This window comes from Rhinolophus hipposideros, assembly GCF_964194185.1.
Source record: "Rhinolophus hipposideros genome assembly, chromosome: 16".
Taxonomy (NCBI): Eukaryota; Metazoa; Chordata; class Mammalia; order Chiroptera; family Rhinolophidae; genus Rhinolophus; species Rhinolophus hipposideros.
The window spans coordinates 38,675,935-38,699,044 of NC_138062.1; the positions used below are offsets into that span (position 1 = coordinate 38,675,935).

Sequence of the window (23,110 nt, forward strand, 5' to 3'; positions counted from 1 at the left end):
AATAGGAAATCAAAGGGAATTTTAAAAATATCTTCAGACAATAAAAAAATTAAAGCACAAAATGTAAAAACTTGTTGAAGCAACATAAGGAGTAGTAAAAGGGAAGTTTATACTATAAACATCTATATTAAGAAATAAAGATATCAGAATAACAACTTAAAGTTACACCTCAAGGAACTACAAAAAGTCAAACGAAAGCTTAAGGTAGCACAATTTTTGAAATAATAAAGAGTAGAGCACAAGTAAAGCAGAGTATAGAAAAACAATAGAAAAATATAAAAACTGTTGGTTTTTTGAAACAAAAAACAAAATCAACAAACCCTTACCTGTCTAACTGAAAGGAAAACAGAAGACTCAAGTACAGAAATGAAATCAGAAATGAAAGAGAATGCATTACAACAAATACCTCAAAAAAAAAAAGACCTATAGGAAATATTACGAACATTTATATTCAAACAAAGTGGACAACCCAGAAGAAATGGTAACTTCTTAGAAACATACAACCTGCCAAGCAGAATTAAAAACTAGAAATCCTGAGCAGATCAACAAGAAATAACAATCATAAATTCAAAGAATTAACACCAATCTTTCTTCTTTTTAAAAAATACACGCTTTATTTATTTTTAACACAAAAGAAGCATAGTGGTGGATATATTTGGCCATTTGATGTTTTTATGACTAAGAGTTCAAGTTCACGTTCTCTTTCTGATAGAATGTAAATGTATACCTACACATGTATACGAGGATGTCATTGTTAACAAAATCAACTTTAGTCACTAAAAGATTTACTGTCTGAACTTTCTGCTGTGTTTTATTCATCTTCGCCATCAGGCACTGGAGCATTTGGCCTCTCAAGAATATCCGGGTCTAGTCTTTCCCATATCATTTTGTTTCTTATTTCCATTACTAGAACACCCGCTTGAGCCATTTTGAGATATCTGGCATATCTTGGATCCTTGGCTACAGTTGAGATATTTTCTGCTGTTACTTCACTTTACTGTGGTTCAGTCTTGTAAATTTTTCTGCTGTGACTGCGCTGAAGTGGTTTCAGAATGTGATTCATTTGTGACACTTGTGACACCTCCAGGAGATAATTCAAATGTGACATCAACTAGACCTGGGATAGATGATAACTTTGCATCTAAAATATTGAGACTTGTTTCAATTTGTTGGATACAAAGAGAAAAGTCTGCCAGTTTTTCCTCACAAACTGTAGAAAAACAGTTGAGGAACTGTACCGTGAGCACCACAAACTGGTTTAGAAATGACACCATTCTTTTCTGTTGACTAGCTGGCACCTTGGTCAGGTCTATCCCTGACTCCATGACAGGAAGCCCATCCTCATCCATCTCCTCAGCAGGCGGGGGACTCAGGGATCATCCCAATACCAATCTTTCTTAAACTATCCCCAAAACTGGAAGTAGAAAGAAATCTTCTAAACTTATTTTATGAGGCCAGCATCTCCCTGATACCAAAGCCAGACAAAGACACCACAAGGAAAGAAAACTCCAAGCCAATGTCTCTATGTCAACTGCTCAGCAATAGTGTCCAGACATTTAACCAAATATTCTACTATATGTTTCTGTGCAGGTTTTTTCCATGAGATTTCCATTTCAATGGGTGGAGTTTTTTAATGGGTATAGAGTTTCAGTTTGCAAAGAGGAAATAAGTTCTGGAAATTGCTTTCACAATGTCAGTGTACTTAACACTGAGCTATACACTTAAAAAGGTTGAAAACGTACATTTTGTGGCAGGCTCATATTGCCATTATTAATAAAAACTATAAAACAAGGAAGTAAAATACAATCCACAGAATGGAGGAGAACTTTGCAATTCATACAAGGTCTGACAATTAAGTTTGCGAACTTGTTGCAACAATGTTGCTAACCTTTCTTGATATTAGAGGGATTATTCATTATGAATTTGTACCAATTGGACAAACAGTTAACCAAGTTTACTATTTGGAAGTGCTGAAAAGGCTGCGTAAGAAGTTAGATGACCTGAACTTTTTGCCAACAATTCATGGCTCTTACATCACGACAATACACCAGCTCACACAGCACTGTCTGTGAGGGAGCTTTTAGTCAGTAAACAAATAACTGTATTGGAACACTCTCCCTACTCACCTAGTCTGGCCCCCAATGACTTCTTTCTTCACCCGAAGATACAGGAAATATTGAAAGGAAGACATTTTGATGACATTCAGGACATCAAGGGTAATACGACACAGCTCTGATGGCCATTCAGAAAAAGAGTTCCAAAATTGCTTTGAAGGGTGGACTAGACACTGCCATTGGTGCATAGCTTCCCAAGGGGAGTACTTCAAAGGTGACCATAGTGATATTCAGCAATGAGGTATGTAGCACTTTTTCTAGGATGAGATCACGAACTTAATTGTCTGACCTTCGTATATCTAATAGGAAACTTGTAATGAATAGATCTAAAAATCTCCTAAAACTAAAGTACTGAAAAATCAAATAAATCAACTTTAAAATAGCAAAAGATTGAATACACATAATCTTTAAATACAGACATTTTAAATGTTTATATTTAAATCTATAATTTTCCAAGAAACATATACAAATGACCAAGAGCACATGAAAAAATGCTGGACATTATTAGTCATCAAGCAAATGCAAATCAAAACCCCAGTGAGACATGATTTCATAACCACCAAAATGGCTAAAATCAAAAAGTGAGATAAGAACAAACGTTGTCAAGGACATATGGAGACATTTGAACCCTCATACACGGGTGGTGCAAATATAAAATGGTGGAGCCACTTTGGAAACCAGTCTAGGAGTTCTTCAAAAATTAAACCTAGAATTATCATACGATTCATCAATTCTTCTCATAGCTACGTGTGTAAACACATATTTGAACAGAAATTTGTACTAATGTTATTCATATAGCCAAAAGAGGCAAACAAGCCATACGTCCATGAACAGATAAACAAAACATAGTTTATGCATGCAATGGAATATTATCCATCCATGAAAACGAATGAAGTATGTGCTACAACATGGAAATCTTTAAAAAATTGTGCTACATCAGTGAAGTCAATCACAAAGACCATATACAATAGAATTCCTTTCTATTATGAAAAGGAATGAAAGCTCCAAGTAAAGAAATCTACAGAGACAGAAAGTAAATTAAGGGTTGCCAGAACTGAGGATTGGAGGAGGAAGATGGATAGATTGGGAGTTAAGGGTAAAAGGGGGCGAGTTTTTTTTGTTTTTGTTTTTGAGGTGGATAAAATGTTCAAAAATTTAGTGTGGTCATGACTGCACATATGTGTAAATACGTCAAAAACTATTGAAACTTTAGTGGGTGCAGTGTATAGCAGGTGAATTATATCTCAGTAAAGTTGTTCATATAAGTAAATGCATCAAGAATTTGCAGTGCAATTACAGGCATATCAGAGTTTCCCAGTTGATGAACACATCCATCACCTCACAGTTACTTTGTGCGTGTCATGAGAATCCTTAACCCACTGCTTTAGCAAATTTCAAGTATACAATACAGTATAGGTGTCATGTTATAATCTTTAAGTACAGACAAGTTTTTTTGTCAATTATACCTCGGTAAAATTGGCAGGAGAAAAGTTTCCAGGTGCATCCCATATTTACACAACAATTTTTTTTATGTCATTAAACGTAGGAGTCAATTGCCTTAGGGATATTATAGTCATTTACATTTCAAAATTCTCTAGACTGAGAGGAGTCCTTGTACCCAGGCTGGGTCTGCGGGGTTCCACCCTCCTGCCAGATCCAAGTGCTCAGGAATTCTTTCCCTTAAGGACCAAAGGAGAGGGGGTGGGGAAGGAATGAGTGGAAGGTCAAGACGTTCAAAAATCAAAAGATTCAAAGGGAGCCAGAGTTTATTCCAGATGGTCAGTCAGGTCACATTTACGTGTACGCGTTTCTAAATAAGGGTCACAGTTCCATGAGTGGACTCAGCATTATCCACCAACCACTTGACCCGTAGAGGACCTAAAACCCTCTTGTTCCAATCAGGCCTGGCCTGGGCCACCATCTTGTCTCTACCTGCTCCATCTGGAAACTAAATCAGGAATTCCCAGTTCATAACGGTGCCCTTCAGTACACAAAGAGCTGGGGGGAAACAACGAAGGCAGCCCCAGGACTAGAAAAAAAATCCTCTTTATGCAAATGTTCCAGGCTGGGTGGATTACCAGCCCACAGGCCTACGGGTTTCAGCTGAACCACGCGTCCTCCCCGTAGCTGTCATTCAGGCACGAGGGGGCGCGGCCTTGTGAACTATCCAATCAGGGGCGCCGCTGGGGCAGGTGGGTGGGGTGACGCACAGCGATGGTGTAGACGTCACTCCTCACTCCTGGGGCGCTCTGAATACTGTCTCGGCTTCACTTCGCTGTCACTGGTGCTCTATCACAACCTCTGTCGCTTTGTGACCTGTACTGGTCGTGGGAGTCGTAGGAAGGGTTCAGGGAAACCCAGGAAACCTAAAAATGGTGAGTGTGCTGCCCCGAGATGTGGAGACGGTGAGGAGGGGCTGGTTAGAAGCCGCTGGAACCTGGGAGGGCGGGACTGGGCCTCCGTCCTCCCCGTGACCCCCCACCGCCACCCAAGCTCGGAGTTCGCGGACCCGAGTCTCCGAGGGCGCCTCTGAGGACCTCAGTCCCCTCCGACGCACAGCGTAGGCACTGGGCGGGCTGCCGGGTCCCCGGGCGTCCTGTCCCATCACTACTCTGCAGCGACTTCGGCCGGGGCCCCGAGCCTCTCAGGGCAGCTCCGCGCACGCAGCCCCGCGTCTCCCCGGATTGTGCAGTGACCATGGCAAGGGTCATCGGGACGGTCGTGACTCCGACTCCGGGATTCGTGCGTGGAGGAGCTGTGGTCTGTGGGGTCCCCAGTCCCTCATTTTTCCCGAAGGGCAGCCGTTTTCTCCTGAGTTTTCCAATGTTAGGGGAGCGGGGTGTAAAATCCACCACGCCGTCCTCCCAGCCTCGCTATTCCTGACAATAAGTCCCTCAATTTCCAGATCCGTCCCTTCCTTCCCAAACGGCACTTCCCCTGCCTGAGTCGCAGCATCGTTATCCACTATTTGTCATCCGTGTGCATCTGAAACACTCCCAATATTTTACTTGTTTGTTTGTTTTTTCACATTACCATGGATGGCTATTTCTTAAAGATATATATTTTTTGTCTATGAATAGTTTACGTGAGAGGAAAGCCGAGAATAACCACCTGGAAAACGTTGTATGAAATCCCGGTTCCTCTCCCCTGGGACCTTCCTGGGCACAGACGTCCTATGGGAAGTCCTTTGGGTGGAGGCTCCTCTTTGGAAATTTTCTTGGGTGGTCTGTCCTGTCAGCGCTGCCCCTCCCTGGGTTTGTTACCCTGAAAAGATTTATTGACTTATTTAAGTTTCCGTTTTTCAATAGAGATGAATAGTATTTAATCAATAGAGCTTGAAGGACACTATAAAATAGTTCCAGAGAGGCACGAGAGTGATGAATTTCGGGGGGAAAAAAATTCCAACATTGCGAATTCAATTGTTAAAAATTCTGGTTTCATTATTTGCTTCAGCATGTGTAGTAAGTTTCTGAGATCTGTTCTTTACTTTTGGGTGTTTTCAGATGAAATTCTACAGCTTAGACTTGCAGACTCATCCAAGTGTGATTAATTATTACAAAACAGTGACTTGGCGTGGAAGTAGTAATTTACAGACACCCTTTTTTCTGAATGGAACCCATACTTGAGCCTTTCTGGTTGAACTAGTAAAAGTGAGTTAAAGGTTTTTTGACCCTCTTTCCACATCATCAGTGGGTTTCAGTGATTTTGCTGGATTGTTCAAACATTGAATTTATGTCATTTAAATCAATGGTGGTACCAGGCTTCTAGAGGCGGTAGGGAAAGAATCCTGTGGTCAGTGACCCAGGCTAAGGCCCTTGAGCTGCAAAGGGAAGTACTTGAAGGCCCAGTGGTTCTTCCTGGGGAGCCTCCCCTGCAGGTGTCCTACCTGCTCACACCCACCATGGAGGGGCCTTTATATTGAGAGAAGGCATAGACCTAGAAAGCTGGGGGTACACATGTTGAGGGGGAGGGGATGACAACCCCTCTGAAGTTGTGGTTTCTTAAGTCTAGACATTTTTAGACTTATGTTTGAGTTTTGCATCCACAGTGTACAATTTATGAACATTGAGAAAGTCTGACGATCAGGTGTTCTGTCTAGTGGACAAAGGGTTTGTGAATTGGGGAGTTCATTTGGGTCTGAACCTTAAACTGAGTCAGGCTGCGAGTTTCCTCACTGTGAGAATGGAAGCCGGGGGGAGGGAGCACTTCCATGCTTACAGGAGTGGGCGGGCTGTGTGTAGAGCTCCCAGAGTCCAATCCTGGTTCTGCTCAGGTGTTCCCCTCCCCCCTCCTCCAGAGACTAACCCACTCCAGGGGTTGTGTCTCAATTGGAAGAGACTAGATTCTAAGTTTGGGAACATACTCAACTTTCTGAGTGTGGGTTTCCTTCTGAACTGTAGGGAAGCCAGCTGCGTAACTGTTTTCATTCCAATATTTGTGGAGGCTTTTTCTTGAATTTCTTTCTCCATTGAATTGCTGCCCTTTTATTCTAGTTCCCATTAGCACTTGGGCTTTTAATACGTAGCTGAATGAGTGATATGATGTGAGTAAGGCAAGAAAATTGTGGAACCAAATAAATACTTGTTTTATTTAGGCAAGAGAACATCAAGATGTGATATGGATGTAGTTTAAGTTTCTGGTGCCTTTTTCATTCTTAGGTCAGTGTTTGTGAGTTTATGTCTCTAGAGAACTTTCCTATTTAGAAGCCTATACCATTCTTAATGCAAACAAATTCCTATTTTAATTGATAGGAGGAAAACTCCTCCAGGCTTATGGAAATCTCTCAAATTCCTAGTACATTTAATAGCTTAATTACAAACATCTACCACATTATAATACCCTACTCCTTCCTGAAAACATTCCCACTGAGAAATATAGTGGAGGGACAGACTATAAACCCCTTGTACTTTTAGTTAGAAAGGGATTTGTAAATTTTGATGGTTTACAGTTATATCCATTACGTTTAAAGGATTAAATCTTGGAGTGGCTCCTATATGGAAAAGTTAAAATTAAGATTTTTCAATTGTATGGATATACCACATTTTGTTTATCCATTTATCTTTCCTTTTTTGTTTTTTAATTTTCCTTTTTTTTTTTTTTTAAAAAAAAGGGGCACATGGGCCGTTCTGGTGGCTCAGGCGGTTAGAGCTCCATGCTCCTAACTCCCAAGGCTGCCAGTTTGATTCCCATATGGACCAGTGGGCTCTCAACCACAAGGTTGCCAGTTCAATTCCTTGAGTCCCACAAGGGATGGTGGGCAGCGCCCCCTGCAACTAAGATTGAACATGGCACCTTGACCTGAGCTGCTGCTGAGCTCCCAGATGGCTCAGTTGGTTCGAGCGCGTCCTCTCAACCACAGGTTGAGAGGTTCGACTCCTGCAAGGGATGGTGGGCTGTGCCCCCTGCAACTAGAAAATGGCAACTGGACCTGGAATTGAGCTGCATCCTCCACAACTAAGACTGAAAGGACAACAACTTGAAGCTGAACGTGATTGAAAGGACAACTTGACTTGGAAAAAAGGCCTGGAAGTACACACTGTTCCCCAATAAAGACCTGCTCCCCTTCCCCAATTAAAAAAAAGAAAAAGGGCGCAGCTCGCAGTGGCCCATGTGGGGATCGAACCAGCAACTTTGGTGTTAGTAGCGCTCTAACCAACTGAGTTAAACGGCCACCCAAAATTAAGATTTTTATAAAACAAAAGTTAATTAAAAGTAACAGTTAAGCATAGGAAAATGTGATGTATGTAAGTTTTCTCCTTTATTTTAAGTAAATAATACATGGAAAGGTTAAAAACATTCCTAAGCTAGGAAACTAACTTCAGAAGATGCCCTATCTGCGTGTCCTGCTCTACTGCTGTGCTCTAACGCCATCCACCCTTAAATGACCAGGTTTGATCACTCTGTTAGCGTTTTTTTATAAAAACGCCAGTACAAATACATATGTTTCTTACCTGTTTGTTCTTGTCATGAGTGGACCCAAACATTCATTGCTTCCCAGCAGTTGTCCTCAGTTTGGCTCAAATAAAATCTTTAAAAAGTTCTCTACGGGTTTGGACATTTTTTTATGTTGACAACACGTCCTTGTGATATGATGGAGCCAACCAAACCATAGCTCTCTGGTTTATGCCACCTGTTTGTACACATAGACCCAGGGAAAAGCTCCAAGACTGAAAATCTACCTTCATAAGCAGCTGGCAGGGACAGACCAAGGAAAGAGGACATTTCAATCTTGCAATTAACAGAGTTTATTAGGGAAACTGACATAGGAGGTGCATCTTCAGGGGTTGCAAGACAAGGTGAATATCCTCCTTACCGTTTGACAGGCTCTGAAGGATTATATAGAACAGGGCAGCGTGGACAGGATACTGGTGTTTGCTTAGTCCCGGATACGGAAAAATGCCTTACTTGCTTGGATGACGGCCTATTCCAGTGACCAGCATGTTGTGTGATACACAGAAGAGGTACTGATTTATGTCCGAAGGAAAACATTGATTACGAACAAGACAGTCTCTGAGAGGCTTTACTGGGAGCAACTCCATTCTGGTCTAGGTCTAGCTCAGGGGTCCAGCAGGAGTCACATCATGGAACAGTCATTCTCCTTCCACACCGCCCACAGGAGGGATGACCTGCCTTACTCCTGTCCCTTGAAAGAAGCCGTGGTGCTGGAGGAGGTCACACGTCTGCCAGACTTCTTGGTTCCCTGGGCTGTTCCCTGGGATTCACTGAATGCACAGCGTGGGCAACGCAGGCTTTCAGGAGGACAGCGCACATTCGTACATGATGGAGCTCCGTGGAGAGTTGCTGCTCTTCATCCCTGAATTGGGATGTTTCTGATAAAGGACCAAGCCCAAGGGCCACAACAGCTCACCTAACATCAGGCAGTCATCATGCTGCTGGCCCACAGTTGTCCCCGCCTGCATATGTTCACGGGCTCTTGGACTGTTGTCTAAGATTTGCCGCTTTGTGGTAAAAGAACTTTGGAAATCTCTTGACTCAGATCCCCAGAATATAAATGTAGGTGACACTTGTCTGTCCATTACTAAGTCTACGTATCAGGACTCACCAGGACACGCCTCATCCACTTGGAGTTCCAGACACTGACAGTGACCATGGCGCTTCTCAGAATATAGAATGGCACACTCTCCAACACGGCGTTCCATGGAAGTTTCTCCTCCTTCCTGCTCTCAGGCTCCTAGAGCACCAGGCTGGCGTATTGACGTAAGGTCAGATCGGGTGAATGACACGTGGCCTGTTTCACCCGTCAGTCAGTCATCGGGTGAATTGTGTGAGTCTGCCTTCATCTTTTTTGGGTTTTGGTAGACTTCAGTTTTTTAAAAGCTGTTTTAGGTTTACAGAAAAAACTGGGTTTCAGAGAGTACAGAGTTCCCACATAACCCCTGCGCATCCACACAGTTTGCACTAGTTTTTACATCTTGTATGACTGTGGTACATTTATTACAATTGCTGAGCCAATATTGCTGCATTCAAGTGCACAGTCTACCTTAGTGTTGAGTTTGTGTCATCGGATCTGTGTGTTTGGGCGAATGTATGATGATGTATACAGTGGTACTTCGATTTTCAAATGTAATCCGTTCTGCAAGACCTTTCAAGTTCTGAAACATTTGAAAACTGAGGCACAGTTTCCCCATAGAAAGTAATGCAAAATGGATTAATCTGTTCCAGACCTGTAAAACCAACCCCTAAAACTGCAAATTTAGGATGAATTTTACTATCTAATGATACTATAGATCCATAAAATTTACAGCATTCGTAAACCAAAATGTTCGTCAACGAAGACGTTCGAAAACCGAGGTACCACTGTATTTATCATTTTTAAATCATATATTGTAGTTTTATTTACCGGATATCTTCTGTGCTCCACCTATTGATACGTCCCTTCAACCCCTAAATCTTTCAAACCCAAAGATGTTTTTATTGGCTCATGGTTTTGTCTGTTGCAGGTTGTCATTACTTGGAATCATACCATGCGTAGCCTTGTCAGATTGGCTTCTTTCTCTTTGTAATGTTCTTATGTGTTCCTCCGTGTGTTTTCATGCCTTAATCTCTCATTTCTTTTGATTGCTGCACAGTATTTTGTCACATAGATTTATCAATTGTCATTTATCACCGATTGTCTGTTTGCCTCTTGAAGGACATCCTGCTCAACTCTAACTCTTGGTTATTATGAATAAAGCACAAACAAGTATTCATGTATATGTTTTTATGTGAACATAATGTTTTCTTTCATTTAGGTCTATATCAAGGAGTGTGATTGCTGGATCCTATTATATGTAGTAAGAGTATATTTTATATTGAAAGAAAGTTGTGGTCTCCAATGTGGGCGTGCCCGATTCCATTCCCACTAGCAATAAATGAAGATTGCCTATACTTTAACTTCTCCACCAATATTTGGTGTTCTGAATGTTTTGCGTTTTAACCATTTAATAAGTGGAGTAGTGATACCTCATTGTTGTTTTATTTGCACCTATATTTTCTCATAATTATCTTGGAGGGATTAGTTTTCATTTTACATTTAGATCTATGATGTGTTTTGAATTAATTCTTGTGAAATGTATAAGGTTTATGTCTCCATTGGGGTTAGTTATCTTTTCTAGATGTTTACCAAATTTTACTCATATTGTCACAAAAGCAGCTTTTTAAAAATTTGTTCTCTGTTGACTTTCCACAATATTTCTTTTCTAATTTTTATTTGTTTCATCTGCTTACTTTCAGTTTAATTTATTCTTTTTAAATTCTTTCTTATGGTAGATGCTTACATTATTGATTATATATAGATTTTTCATTTTTTAGTATATCTGTCCAATGCCTTAAGTTTCCCTCTAGGTATTGCTTTTGCTGCATCCCACAAACTTTGATTGTTTTTATTTTATTTACTTTAAAACAACTTTTTATTTTGCTTGAGACTTCTTTTGTAATCCCCTGTGTTTTTGAATCTCCACATATATTTGGGGGTTTTTTATTTATCTTCCTGTAATTGATTTCTAGGTGATCTAAGAACATATTTTGTATCATTTCTGTTCTTTCACATTTTTAAGATGTGCTTTATGTCCCAGGATAAGTTTTGTCTTGGTGAATGTTCTATGTGAACTTGAGAAGAATGTGTATTCTGTTGTTGCATGAAGTATTGCAGATTACAATTAAATGCAGTTGTTTCATCGTGCACTCAATTCCACTCTGTCCTTTCTGATTTTCTGCTTTGGAATTTATAATTTATGATAAGGGGATGTTGACCTCTCCAGCCATAGCAGTGGATTCATCCCTTTCTCCTTGCAGTCTATCAGCCCTTGACTTAGATATTTTGCCCCTGTGTTGCTGTGTACATACACCTAAAGGACTGCTAGACTTTCTAGCAGAATGGAACCCTTTATTTCCATGCCCCTCTTTATCTCTGAGTTTTCCTTGGTTTGAAATCTTTATTGTCTATAAGTCATACACCTATGCCAGCTTTCCTTTGATTACTGTTAGCATGGTATATTTTCTTTCATCTGTTTAGTTTTCATCTACCTACATATTTATATTTAAAGTGGATTTCTTCTCGGGGCCGGCTCGGTGGCTCAGGGGGTTAGAGCTCCATGCTCCTAATTCCCAAGGCTGCCGGTTCAATTCCCACATGGGCCAGTGGGCTCTCAACCACAAGGTTGCCGGTTCAACCCCTCGAGTCCCACAAGGGATGGTGGGCTGCGCCCCCTGCAACTAAGATTGAACACAGCACCTTGAGCTGAGCTGCCTCTGAGCTCCCGGATGGCTCAGTTGGTTGGAGTGCGACCTCTCAACCACAAGGTTGCCGGTTAGACTCCCGCAAGGGATGGTAGGCTGTGCCCCATGCAACTAGAAAATGGCAACTGGACCTGGAGCTGAGCTGCACCCTCCAGAACTAAGACTGAAAGGACAACAACTTGAAGCTGAACGGCACCCTCCACAACTAAGACTGAAAGGCAACAACTTGACATGGAAAAAAGGCCTGGAAGTACACACTGTTCCCCAATAAAGTCCTGTTCCCCTTTTTAAGATCCCCCCAATAAAATCTTAAATAAATAAATAAAAATAAAGTGGGTTTCTTTTAGACAACATGTAAGTGTGATTTTTAAAAACCTGATACTGTTGTATCTGTGAATTGCATTGAGACGATTGATGATTAAAGTAGTTATTGATACTGATAGATTAATATTTACCAAAACTTTCTACAGTTTTCTGTTTTTGCCATTGTTCTTTGTTCCTTTTTGTCTTTAACCTTTTTTTCTGCCTTCTTTGGCTTTAATTCAGCATTTACCTACTTTTTAAATTTTTTTATTGCATATCAGCCACACATTTTAAAAAGGAACTTTTTTCGTTTCCCTTAAGTTTTGAGTATACATTTACAACTAATCCACATCTTCTGTCAATTAACACAATATCACTTCGCTGTTTGTGCAAATACTCACACCACACTATTCTCAGTCTCCCCCACTGTCCCTTGTCACATTGCTATCATTTATTTCAATTGCCCATCAGCATTTTTACTATTATTATTGTTGCTAATTTCAAACAAAGTGTCATGTGTTATATAAGAAATACGAAAGTTGTTTTACCTTTATTTATTCCTTTTCTAATTCTCTACCTTTGTCATTTACATTCTTTCTGGTGTATTTTTGAACATTTCAAAATAGGTATACTAGGAGAAATTTCCTTTATTTGTGTCTCAGTCCTTATTTCTCCTTTATTATTTTTTCCCCTTGATTTCTACCACTAGTGGTATCCTCATAGAGCATCCCAACTAGCTTTCTTATTTACAGATGAGATAAGTGAGGCCCACAGAGGGGTAGTGGTTTCCCCAACATCAAAGAGAAAGTTAATATGCCATGATTAACCCCAAATTTCTTGCCCTTTAATGCTTTCTCTTTGTATAATGGGGTGTCTTGTAAGCATAGAAAGAAGTGAGAGTGGAAATTTAAACATAAATAGCGAGTGGAAACTTGAACATAAATAGCTAAGAGAAATGAACAAAAGAAAGGATATGGTTAAGATAGGGTGAAAGAGAAAAGAATACAAAGTAGGTACAGCTTATATGTACTAAAACATATTCCAGCAAAGTATATTGAATATTTAAAGAAAACTCTTGTCAGACTTAGATGAGCATAACAAAGAAGGAAAGAATTGAAACAGGAAAAGAATGCCAAATAGCACATGGTATTCCAAAAAAAGATGAAGACACAAAAGATTACATTAAAAACTTACAGATATTGTGGTGGGCCTCCTTTATTTTTAAGGATAATTTTGCTTGACATATAATTCTATAACTGTTTTTTAAATTTCAAAATGTTCAATATTTCACTCCAGTCTGTTCTTCCTTTAATTTTTTTTCTGAAAAGTTTGATTTAATTCAAATCTTTATTGCTGTATACCTGATGTCTGTTTTTCCTTCTGACTCTTTTAATAAATTCTGTCTTTGATTTTTGCCTAATTTGAATATGATGTATTTGAATATGCATTTTTTGGTGTTTTGTGTTTTAGAGATTTCTGCCTCTAGGGTGTGCTGCATCTTACTAATTTTAGGAAATTTTAGTCATCATTCCTTCACTTATCTCTCCTGTCTATTTCTGTCTCTTATTTTTTTTTTCAGGTATTCCTATTATATGTATTTCAAACCTCATGTTAAAGAAGGTTGCCCTAGGATTCATGGATACTGTGTTCTGTCTTTTTTTGTTCTTTATCATCTTTGCATTAGACTCTGGTGAAATATTTTTTTTCAGTACAGGCCTTGTGAAGAACCTAATATTTAGGCCATATTTCAAAATACCTTCTCCCCCCCCCCTTTTTTCCTATTGCAGAGATGCCAATTTTCCCTGTGACCTCAAGGCTCTGATCTCAGAGTGGTTCATGTTTTTTTTGGGTTTGTTTGTTTGGTTGTTTTTTTGTGGGGTGGGGTTGTGTTTTTGTGATCTGCTGTGTGTGTATGTAAGAGAGAGAGAGAGAGAAGAGAGAGAGAGGGAGAGAGGAAGAGATTGAGAATGACAGCTCCTAAGTTTTTAAGTGCCACAGTAGAAGTTGGCAGGGTAACCTCTAGAGTGACTTGATGAACCCTTCCTCTGAAATTGGAGAGTGGAAATTCTGTGTTCTTTTAGAGGAAAGCACTGTTGCATCTTTTATGTATTCTATACTCATGAGCAAACTCACCATTAACCCATGTGGACTTCAGTGAACTTCCTTGCAAGCTGCAGCTCTTAACTTGTTTCTCAAGAGCAGTGAAGCCCAGGGTACCCAGTCACGGTTTGAAAGAGTTCTTCTGGCATATTCTCTCACTATGTGCTCTAACATTTGACTGGAAGCAGCCCTGAGCACATGAGTGAGTACAGAGTTCTTGTGGTCTCACTTGTCATGATTTCTTCCTCGTGTCTGAGCTCTGAGTTCCAAATACCTTTCTATTTTTAAATTGGACAGAGAGAGAAAGGAAGAATTCAGGCTCTGATCAATATTACACAAGTTACAAGCAATGTTTCTCCACAAGCATGTTATCATTCAGCCAGCTGTACCTGATCACTGACTGACAGAGGCCTGGAGGACTTGAGGACGACATGGTCAGCTGGCTCTGTTGGAAGTTTGATTTCCGCAGGCCTCCTGGACTCTTACATGTTTGGCGATGGGAATAGAAGGAAAAGTTTCCAGTTTTTCACTATATCTTATTCATTAAAACTTTATGAAGATTTTACCCTCTGCCTCCTTAAGTGCTGTCAATGGTGGTTAATAAGAATGAAGATGAAAAATATCGGTTTTTACAAAGAATTGATCATCTTAAAATGATAATACATGTTACATCTCTATAGCATTTCAGTTATTTTCCTACATGCTCAGGACCCTGACAATGGACATAAATGTGATGTAAAGTGATCACGGTAAAGATGTGTACCTCATTTCCATGTGTTAATGATGGTGTTAGATTTATGAGAAAGTAAATGTGGACAGAGTAAGTTTTTGATGATCAAGTCATAGATGAGATGTTTGGAGATGAAAGAATCATATGTAACCTTCCTATAAATGGAGTCTAGATGCCCACTACTGTCAGTCTCACTCATCCTACTGTACACATATTTGGGGTGTTGTAGGACTCAGTGGCCTTTGAGGATGTGGCTGTGACCTTCACCCTGGAGGAGTGGGCTCTGCTGGATCCTTCACAGAAGAAACTCTACAGAGATGTGATGCGGGAAACCTTAAGGAACCTGGCCTCAGTAGGTAAGGATGAGGACATTCTTTCAATTAGAAAATACCTTGTTGATTAGAAAATAAGTGCTTATTTCTCGTCAATATTGTTTAAAGATGTGGAACATGGAAAGGGAGGACACCGGTTAATAAATTATGCATAGTCACAGCTCGTCATGGATCTAGAATCTAATAATTTTTCTGTAATTCTAATGCTTTCAAATAATTTTTTCTGGATCTGCATTTTAGGAATAAAATGGGAAGATCCAGACATTGAAGATCAGTACAAAAATTGGGGGAGAAAACTAAGGTGAGTTACACAATAGAAAGCAGTGTCTCATGTGAAGATTCTAATATGTTATGAAATTTTAAAAAACAAACAAAACTAATAAACTCCACTAAAACTGTCTTTCTTAGAAAATGTTCGCCAAAAATACTTTCCTAAATGTACCATATGTGATCGGTTTTTGCAAAATAGTTCATTTGGAAACAGTATTAATAAACCCTATATATGAATATCACAGTTTGATAATAGAAAGGTTGAAGTCTTTTTGAAGAGCATTGAGTATATTTAATTTCAGACAATTTAGGCAAGAGAGAATACCTATGCTTTTGCTGTAAACAATAATAAATATAATGAATGTGAAGTCATTAATAAAGAAATAATATTGTGTTTCTCGTTTTTTTACAGAAGTCCAACAGTAGAGAGACTCTCTGAAAGTAAAGAGGTTGGTCAGTGTGGAGAAAACTTCAACTTTATTTCAAATCTCAATCTGAAGAAAACTACTGTAGTGAAACCTCGTGAGCGCAGTGCACGTGGAAAAGTCTTTGCGTATCATTTATCTTTTGATAGACATATCAAATGTCACCCTGGACACAATCCATCTGAGTATCTGAAATGTGGAGAGAAGCCGTATAAATGTAAGGTATGTGGGAAAGCCTTTAGTTATCTCCAGTGTTTTAAACAACATGAAAGAAATCATAATGGGGAGAAAACTTATAAATGTAAAAAACATGGGAAAGTCTTCATGTATCACAAAACCCTTCAAAAACACATGATGAAACACACTAGACACTCTCCTTATAAATGTAAGGAATGTGGGAAAGACTTTAGTTGTTCAAATTCACTTCAGTTACATGAAAGAATGCACATTAGAGAGAAACCCTATGAGTGTAAACAATGTGGAAAAGCCTTCAGAGGTTATCAAAGTCTTCAAATACATGAAAGAAGTCACAATGGAGCAAAACCCTATTCATGTAAAAAATGTAGGAAAGCATTCAGGTGTCTCAGTTATCTTCGAAATCATGAAAAAAATCACAACGGAGAGAAGTCCTATGAATGTAAAATATGTAGTAAAGCATTTAAGTATCCCAGTCGTCTTAAAATACATGAAAGAACTCACACTGCAGAGAAACCCTATGGATGTAAGGAATGTGGAAAAACCTTTAGATATTATCAAAGTCTTCAAACACATGAAAGAAGTCACACTGGAGAAAAACCCTATGTATGTAAAACATGTAGTAAAGCATTCAGTTGTCTCGGTAATCTTCGAAAACATGAAAGAAATCACACCGGAGAGAAACCCTATATATGTAAAAAATGTAATAAAGCATTTATTTGTCTCAGTTCTCTTCGAAATCATGAAAAAAATCACACTGGAGAGAAGCCCTATGAATGTAAAGAGTGTAGAAAAACCTTTAGATGTTATCAAAGTCTTCAAGTACATGAAAGAAATCACACTGGAGAGAAACCCTATATATGTAAAAAGTGTAGTAAAGCATTCAGTTGTCTCCCTTATCTTCGAATACATGAAAGAACTCATACTGGAGAGAAACCATATCAATGTAAGGAATGTGGAAGAGCCTTCAGATATCATCAAAGTTTTCGTAAACATGAAAGAAAATTTATTGGCGAGAAACCCTATGAATGTAAGGAATGTGGAAAAGCTTTCCGATGTTATAAAAGTTTTCGAAGCCATGAAAGAACTCACACTGCAGAGAAACCCTATGAATGTAAAATATGTGGTAAAGCTTTTAGGTATCCCAGTCGCCTTCAAGAACATGAAAGAACTCACACTGCAGAGAAGCCCTATGAATGTAAGGAATGTAGAAAAGCCTTTAGATATTATCAAAGTCTTCAAACACATGAAAGAAGTCACACTGGAGAGAAACCCTATGTATGTAAAACATGTAGTAAAGCATTCAGTCGTCTCCGCTCTCTTAAAACACATGAAAGAAACCACACTGGAGAAAAACCCTACGTATGTAAAAAATGTAGTAAAGCATTTATTTGTCTCAGTTATCTTCGAAATCATGAGAAAAATCACACTGGGGAGAAGCCCTATGAGTGTAAGGAATGTAGAAAAGCCTTTAGATGTTATCAAAGTCTTCAAATACATGAAAGAAATCACACTGGAGAGAAACCATATGTATGTAAAAAATGTAGTAAAGCATTCAGTTGTGTCTCTTATCTTCGAAGTCATGAAAAAATTCACACTGTAGAGAAACCCTATGAATGTAAGGATTGTGGAAAAGCCTTCAGATATTATCGTAATTACCGAATACATGAAAGAAAATTCACTGGAGAGAAACCCTATGAATGTAAGGCATGTGGGAAAGCCTTTAGATGTTATAAAAGTTTTCGAAGACATAAAAGGACTCACATTGGAGAAAAACCCTATGAATGTAAAATGTAGTAAAGCATTTAGATATCCCAGTTATCTTCAATTGCATGAAAGAACTCATACTGAAAAGAAACCCTATGAATATAAGGAATGTGGAAAAGCCCTTCAGACATTATCAAAGTCTTCAAACACATAAAAGATCTCAAACTTGAGAGAAACCCTATGAATGTAAAACAAGTAGTAAAACATGTAAGTATTCCCATTATTTCCAAAGACATGAAGAAAATGACAGTGGAGAGAAACTATGAATGTAAATGGAAAACCCTTCAGATATTATAAAAGTTTTTGAAGACACAAAAGGAGCCACTGGAGAGAAACTTTGGGAATGTAAACAATGTGGCAAAGCCTTCAAAGATTACTCTTGGCTTGCAACCACATGAAAGAAGTTGTACTAGAGAGAAACCCTATAAATGCAAAGAATGTGAGAAAGTCTTCTCTCATCACCTTCAAAATACACATGAGATGCCACACTGGAGAGAAACCCTGTGAATGTAAAGAATGTGGTAAAGCATGCAGAGATTACAGTTTCTTAGAAAAGCACGAAAGAACTTAGAAGCCCTATGAATGTAAGAAAGTTGAAAATCCTTCAAATGTTATCAAAGTGTCAAAAACAAAATCCAACAAAGTAAATTTGAAGACCTAATTGGCTTTCATTCAGAAATTTATGAATTTGACAGCATCCCATCTAGCAACTAAAAGGATGCTCTGAGGGGTTGCACTAAATGGAATATTTTTATAGGGTGGGGCAGGGGGGCTATTGACAGGAAAGAAAGGGTTATTTGGGGTCAGGATATCTTTCCTTTGGGAGAAGAGAATTGTTATTATAATGCAGATTGCCTCTTTCTATGGGGTATAGGTAGGGCCCATGTGACAGATCACCTTGCAAGTGCTTGATCAGAATATTACATACTGGTTGATTATGTTTCTGAGAGGGGCTGAAACTGCAATTAGATCATGTGATATGAAAATCAAGATTTGGGGAGGGCAGGGTCAGTGCCTAGAAAACCTGTCCCCAGGTAATAGGTATGCAGTCCTTGGTGAGCCACTGATGATGGGGACAGGGCCAGGTTTCATGGCTCTTGGGAACTCTGAATTTCTCCTGCAGGAGAAGCCATTTGAACTTTTCCAACTGTATCAGTAGCACAGTATTTTTGTATGAAAAGTGAGAGACTTCTGAACCGTGACTCATCTAATTGCAATATTTTGAAATAAAAAAATAAAAATCAAGGTTTGGTATCAAGGACTATTACTATGAGTGATACCATTTGGGGCCTGTGGTTTTTTAACATCTTTTTGAAGACATGAAAGGAAATCACACAGGAGAGATACCCAATGAATGTAAACTGTGGTAAAGCCTGCAGATACTACAGTTCCTTACAAACACACACAAAAAAGAGGAGAGAAACACCATGAATGTAAGCAATGTGGTAGAACTTTGATTTCTCATCTAGGTTTTTAAATACATGAAAGAACTCACACTGGAAAGATTCTATGGATGTAAACATTGTGGTAAAGCCTTCATTTGAAGATACATGAGAGTTCACACTAGAGAGACATTACATAAATGTAAAGAATGTGGAAAGACTTGAATTATCCCAGTTCCTTCCAAAGGACTGAAAGGATTCACTGGGGAAAACTTCTTGAATGTAAACTATAGGAAGGACTTCAATTGGCTCGCATTTTTTACTTGTGAAAACTCCCATGAAAAATAAATACAAACGTAACGTGAGAAAGCTTGATGGAAATTAACTCATGTATATTGTCCCACTAAACTTTCAACATGAAAGAGTTGTTAATAAAGTTTTAAAAATATTGTTTATCAAGCCTCTTTTCTGAAAGTACATCATTGGAAAGTGGATTTCTAATTACTCAGAAATGAATATTGAGGTGAGATAATTCTGGGAGTCATCTTCACCCATAATAGCTAAGATTAATAGGTATTAGTCTTTTTTTCTTAAATCAGTTAATAGTATTTTTATAGTAAACATTTTTAATTAAATTTCAAACACCAAAGCATAAACGTTAATATTTGATTGCTGGGAAATACAGTATTTTCCCCCTTGTGTTACCATATATTTGGCTTACTGAAATAATAACCAATTAAGATGAAATCTTTTAGGCATTTAGGTGTAGAAGGTGCTAAATAATAAAATACGATTTTATTTTATTGCTATTTATGAGAGAGCAACCAAATTATGTTCAATTAAACATTCTTTTTTCAACACTGTTAGCATTACTGACCTCAGAAAAAATACTGTGACCGAATATATCTATATAACATTTTAAGTTTCAGTATATTTTAAATGGGAAGAATTTCACTGCTGTTAGTTCTTAAGATTTCAAATTTCTTTTATTCTGTTCACTGAGAAGTTTCAGTAGACAGAATCCAAAAAAAAGAATGAAATTTCTTTATAATTCCTTTGGCTTTTCTTTTTTTTAAACGGTCAAGAACTTTCTTGGTGGACATAGATAATAGTATTTTATTTTTCCATTTTGAAGCCTGTTGGATCCATGGGTGAGTTGAAGTGTATTTCTAATATGCAATTAGATTTAATTTTTTTAAGTGTGTGTGTGTGTGTTACAGGGCCATTGAAAAAAGACAGTGTTGTATTTGTTAGAATTTCCCTCCTGGTCTTGTGGCAGTTCCTGTAAATCCTTATAGTTTATTATAGTATATATTCTACCTTTCTTACTGACAAAGCTCCTTTTTTAGACGACAGGTAAAACAGCCTTTTCCCAATTTTCATACCTATAAACGGTGGGAATAATTGTTTTGTATGGCAAGTTTATGAAAATATAGTTTCATGTAAATTATTGTTTTCATATTTTGGGCCTTTGCATTTTTTTCTGACTGGTATTTGCTGAATAGACTTAGATTTAAGAGCCTTGTGATAAGGCAATACTCCCCTGTATAAGGAGATACTCCCCTGGGTGTAATTTTAGGAATTAGATTTTCAAGAATCCACCCCCTTTATGGCGCTATGTTAGAATTCACCAGTAGCCTCACTTCCATGTGATTTGGAAGGCAGAAGGGAAAAAGGCATTAGTGAGATTTTGAAGCCACCACCATACAGCGGGAGAGAGATACTTAGCGTCTTCGGGGACACCAGCTTCCAGCCCACTTTCCTCATTCTTTGCACTTCCAATCAAGAGTATCCTCACAGTCACCACCGACTGTTTTGAGAAGTGTAGATGTTCTCTGATGTCTTCACAAGATCCACACCAAAGATTCAACAGAATTTGGATTTTTGTATAAGCCCTCTTGTTTCCACTAGGAAACTGATTCAGATTTTCCTGCTTGGGAATATTGTCTGGTTCCCTCTTCTCTAGGATACCTGTATAACATCTAATTTGTAAGGGCATGCCTTAAGCTGGTAAAAGTGCTGCTGAGTATGTTTTCTTGATTCACCATGACATCTACAATGGTGCCATTGAAAAGAACAACATGGGAGTTTGTTTCTCTACTGCATTGTACACTGGCTGCCTTGACCCAGTCCTTCCATGTGAGAAAAATCACCTTCATGTCAGGAAGACTGGGTGTTTGCTGTTACTTGTAGCTGAATGTATTCCTTTAATGTGTTCCTTTAATTCCTTTAATGTGTGTAATAAAAAATGTTCAAGACCTGAAACAAATATGCTAACATCTATTAGCTCCATGATGACTGTATAACTACCTTTTACATTATTTTCTGTACTTTTCACTTGAAATGGTTCATAGTTTTAATATTTATTTTAAAAAAAATGTTGAGGTAGCCAAGTTGTCTTTCAAGTATAAATTATAGCATCCATGAGTCCTTGGAAAAAACCTACATGAACACCAGGCAATCAGATAGACAAACCTCTTGAGTGTCTTCTTCCAGATGCCATTCATACACTCCTTAGTGACATCACCCCCAATCCCATGCAAGACTCTTGATGCAGTCATAGGTGTAATTCTTACAGAATTGCATCAGTGTCTTCCTCAGTTGTGGCAATAACCTGGGCAAAGGTCCTCAGCAGTAGGCCTTAAAAGTTGCTATAACTCCTTGATACAGTGGTTGCATCAAAGAGGTGTTTGGAGGGAAAAAAACACCAGTTGGATATTGAGGTGAAGATCACCGGATTAAGAATATATATCCAGGAGCATTATCAACAATAACCAAATACTTGTATGTTATTCTCCAAAGAGTACTTCATTTTACTGCCATAGTAATTCAGGAGGGCATCTTGGAAGAGGAGCTGGGTCATCTATGACTTCTTATTCCTGGTGTATATGAGCACTGTGTGCCTACTGAAATGCTTGAAGGCACTGGGCTTCTCACTGCCAGCTGCCAAAGGAGTCTGCAACATTGCCCCAAGCTAGACTGTTACCCTGACCTTAAAAACCTTGAAACCTGGCTCTGATTTGTCCTCCTATGGATGGAAGACCTTTCAGGGACCCATTACGAGAATTGGGAGGTTTCATCCATATTGAATATATGCTCTGTGAAGTAATTTTCCTCCACAACTTATCTAGAGTTTCCAAAAATTCTTCAGCTGCCTTAGCATCAGCACAGACCCACCACTCACTTTCACTTCATGTAATGTATAACAATTCTTGAATAATTTAAGCCACTGAGAGCAGTACATTTAACACTACAAACAAATTTTGTGCCCTGGCCATGATTGTCATGGTTCTGAGGGCGATCAGGCTTCTGTGTCTGATCTTCCGTCCAGGTCATTAGAAGTCCCTCCAGGTCTGAGACAGGCCCTTCTCAAATTGTTGTTACTTGTTGCCTTCAATGAAGCAGATCCTTTCGCAGCTTCTGTCACTTAGTTCTGTTCTTCACCATTGTAGCGCTGGTGGAATGGAACATCCTGACTGGATGCAATAACCACCAGTGATTTTCCACATTCATAGTGACCAGCTATCTACAGGCTTAGCTGGGTGGCCCAGTGAGAGACTTCTGATTTGTTAATAAAAGAACAGTGAATACAGCAAGAGCACACTCCACCTGAAAGAATTGGCTGAACCCATTGGGAAGACAGTGCGGGCATAAACTTGAAGCAATAGCTGAAGGAATAGCTGAAGGAACAAAAATAACAAAATCTCAAGGTGTATTAGAACAGTAGTATTTCAAAATAACACTTTTAAACCAA

General features: G+C 38.8%; 1 protein-coding gene and 1 pseudogene across 2 annotated transcripts; one reads left to right on the top strand and one right to left on the bottom strand.

Moving 5' to 3' along the window:
• Positions 1-769: 769 nt before the first annotated feature.
• On the bottom strand, positions 770-1,349 carry LOC308509488 (WASH complex subunit 3-like; annotated as a pseudogene). Its single transcript has one exon. The product of its transcript is annotated as a WASH complex subunit 3-like (transcript).
• A 2,965-nt stretch (positions 1,350-4,314) lies between these two features.
• Positions 4,315-21,617, top strand: LOC308509651 (uncharacterized protein). Its single transcript, XM_081077958.1, has 4 exons — positions 4,315-4,489; positions 15,215-15,341; positions 15,558-15,618; positions 16,000-21,617. Exons 1-4 carry the CDS (start codon positions 4,487-4,489, stop codon positions 18,002-18,004), a joined length of 2,196 nt encoding a protein of 731 aa, XP_080934084.1. The 5' UTR covers positions 4,315-4,486; the 3' UTR covers positions 18,005-21,617.
• The last annotated feature ends 1,493 nt before the right edge of the window (positions 21,618-23,110 follow it).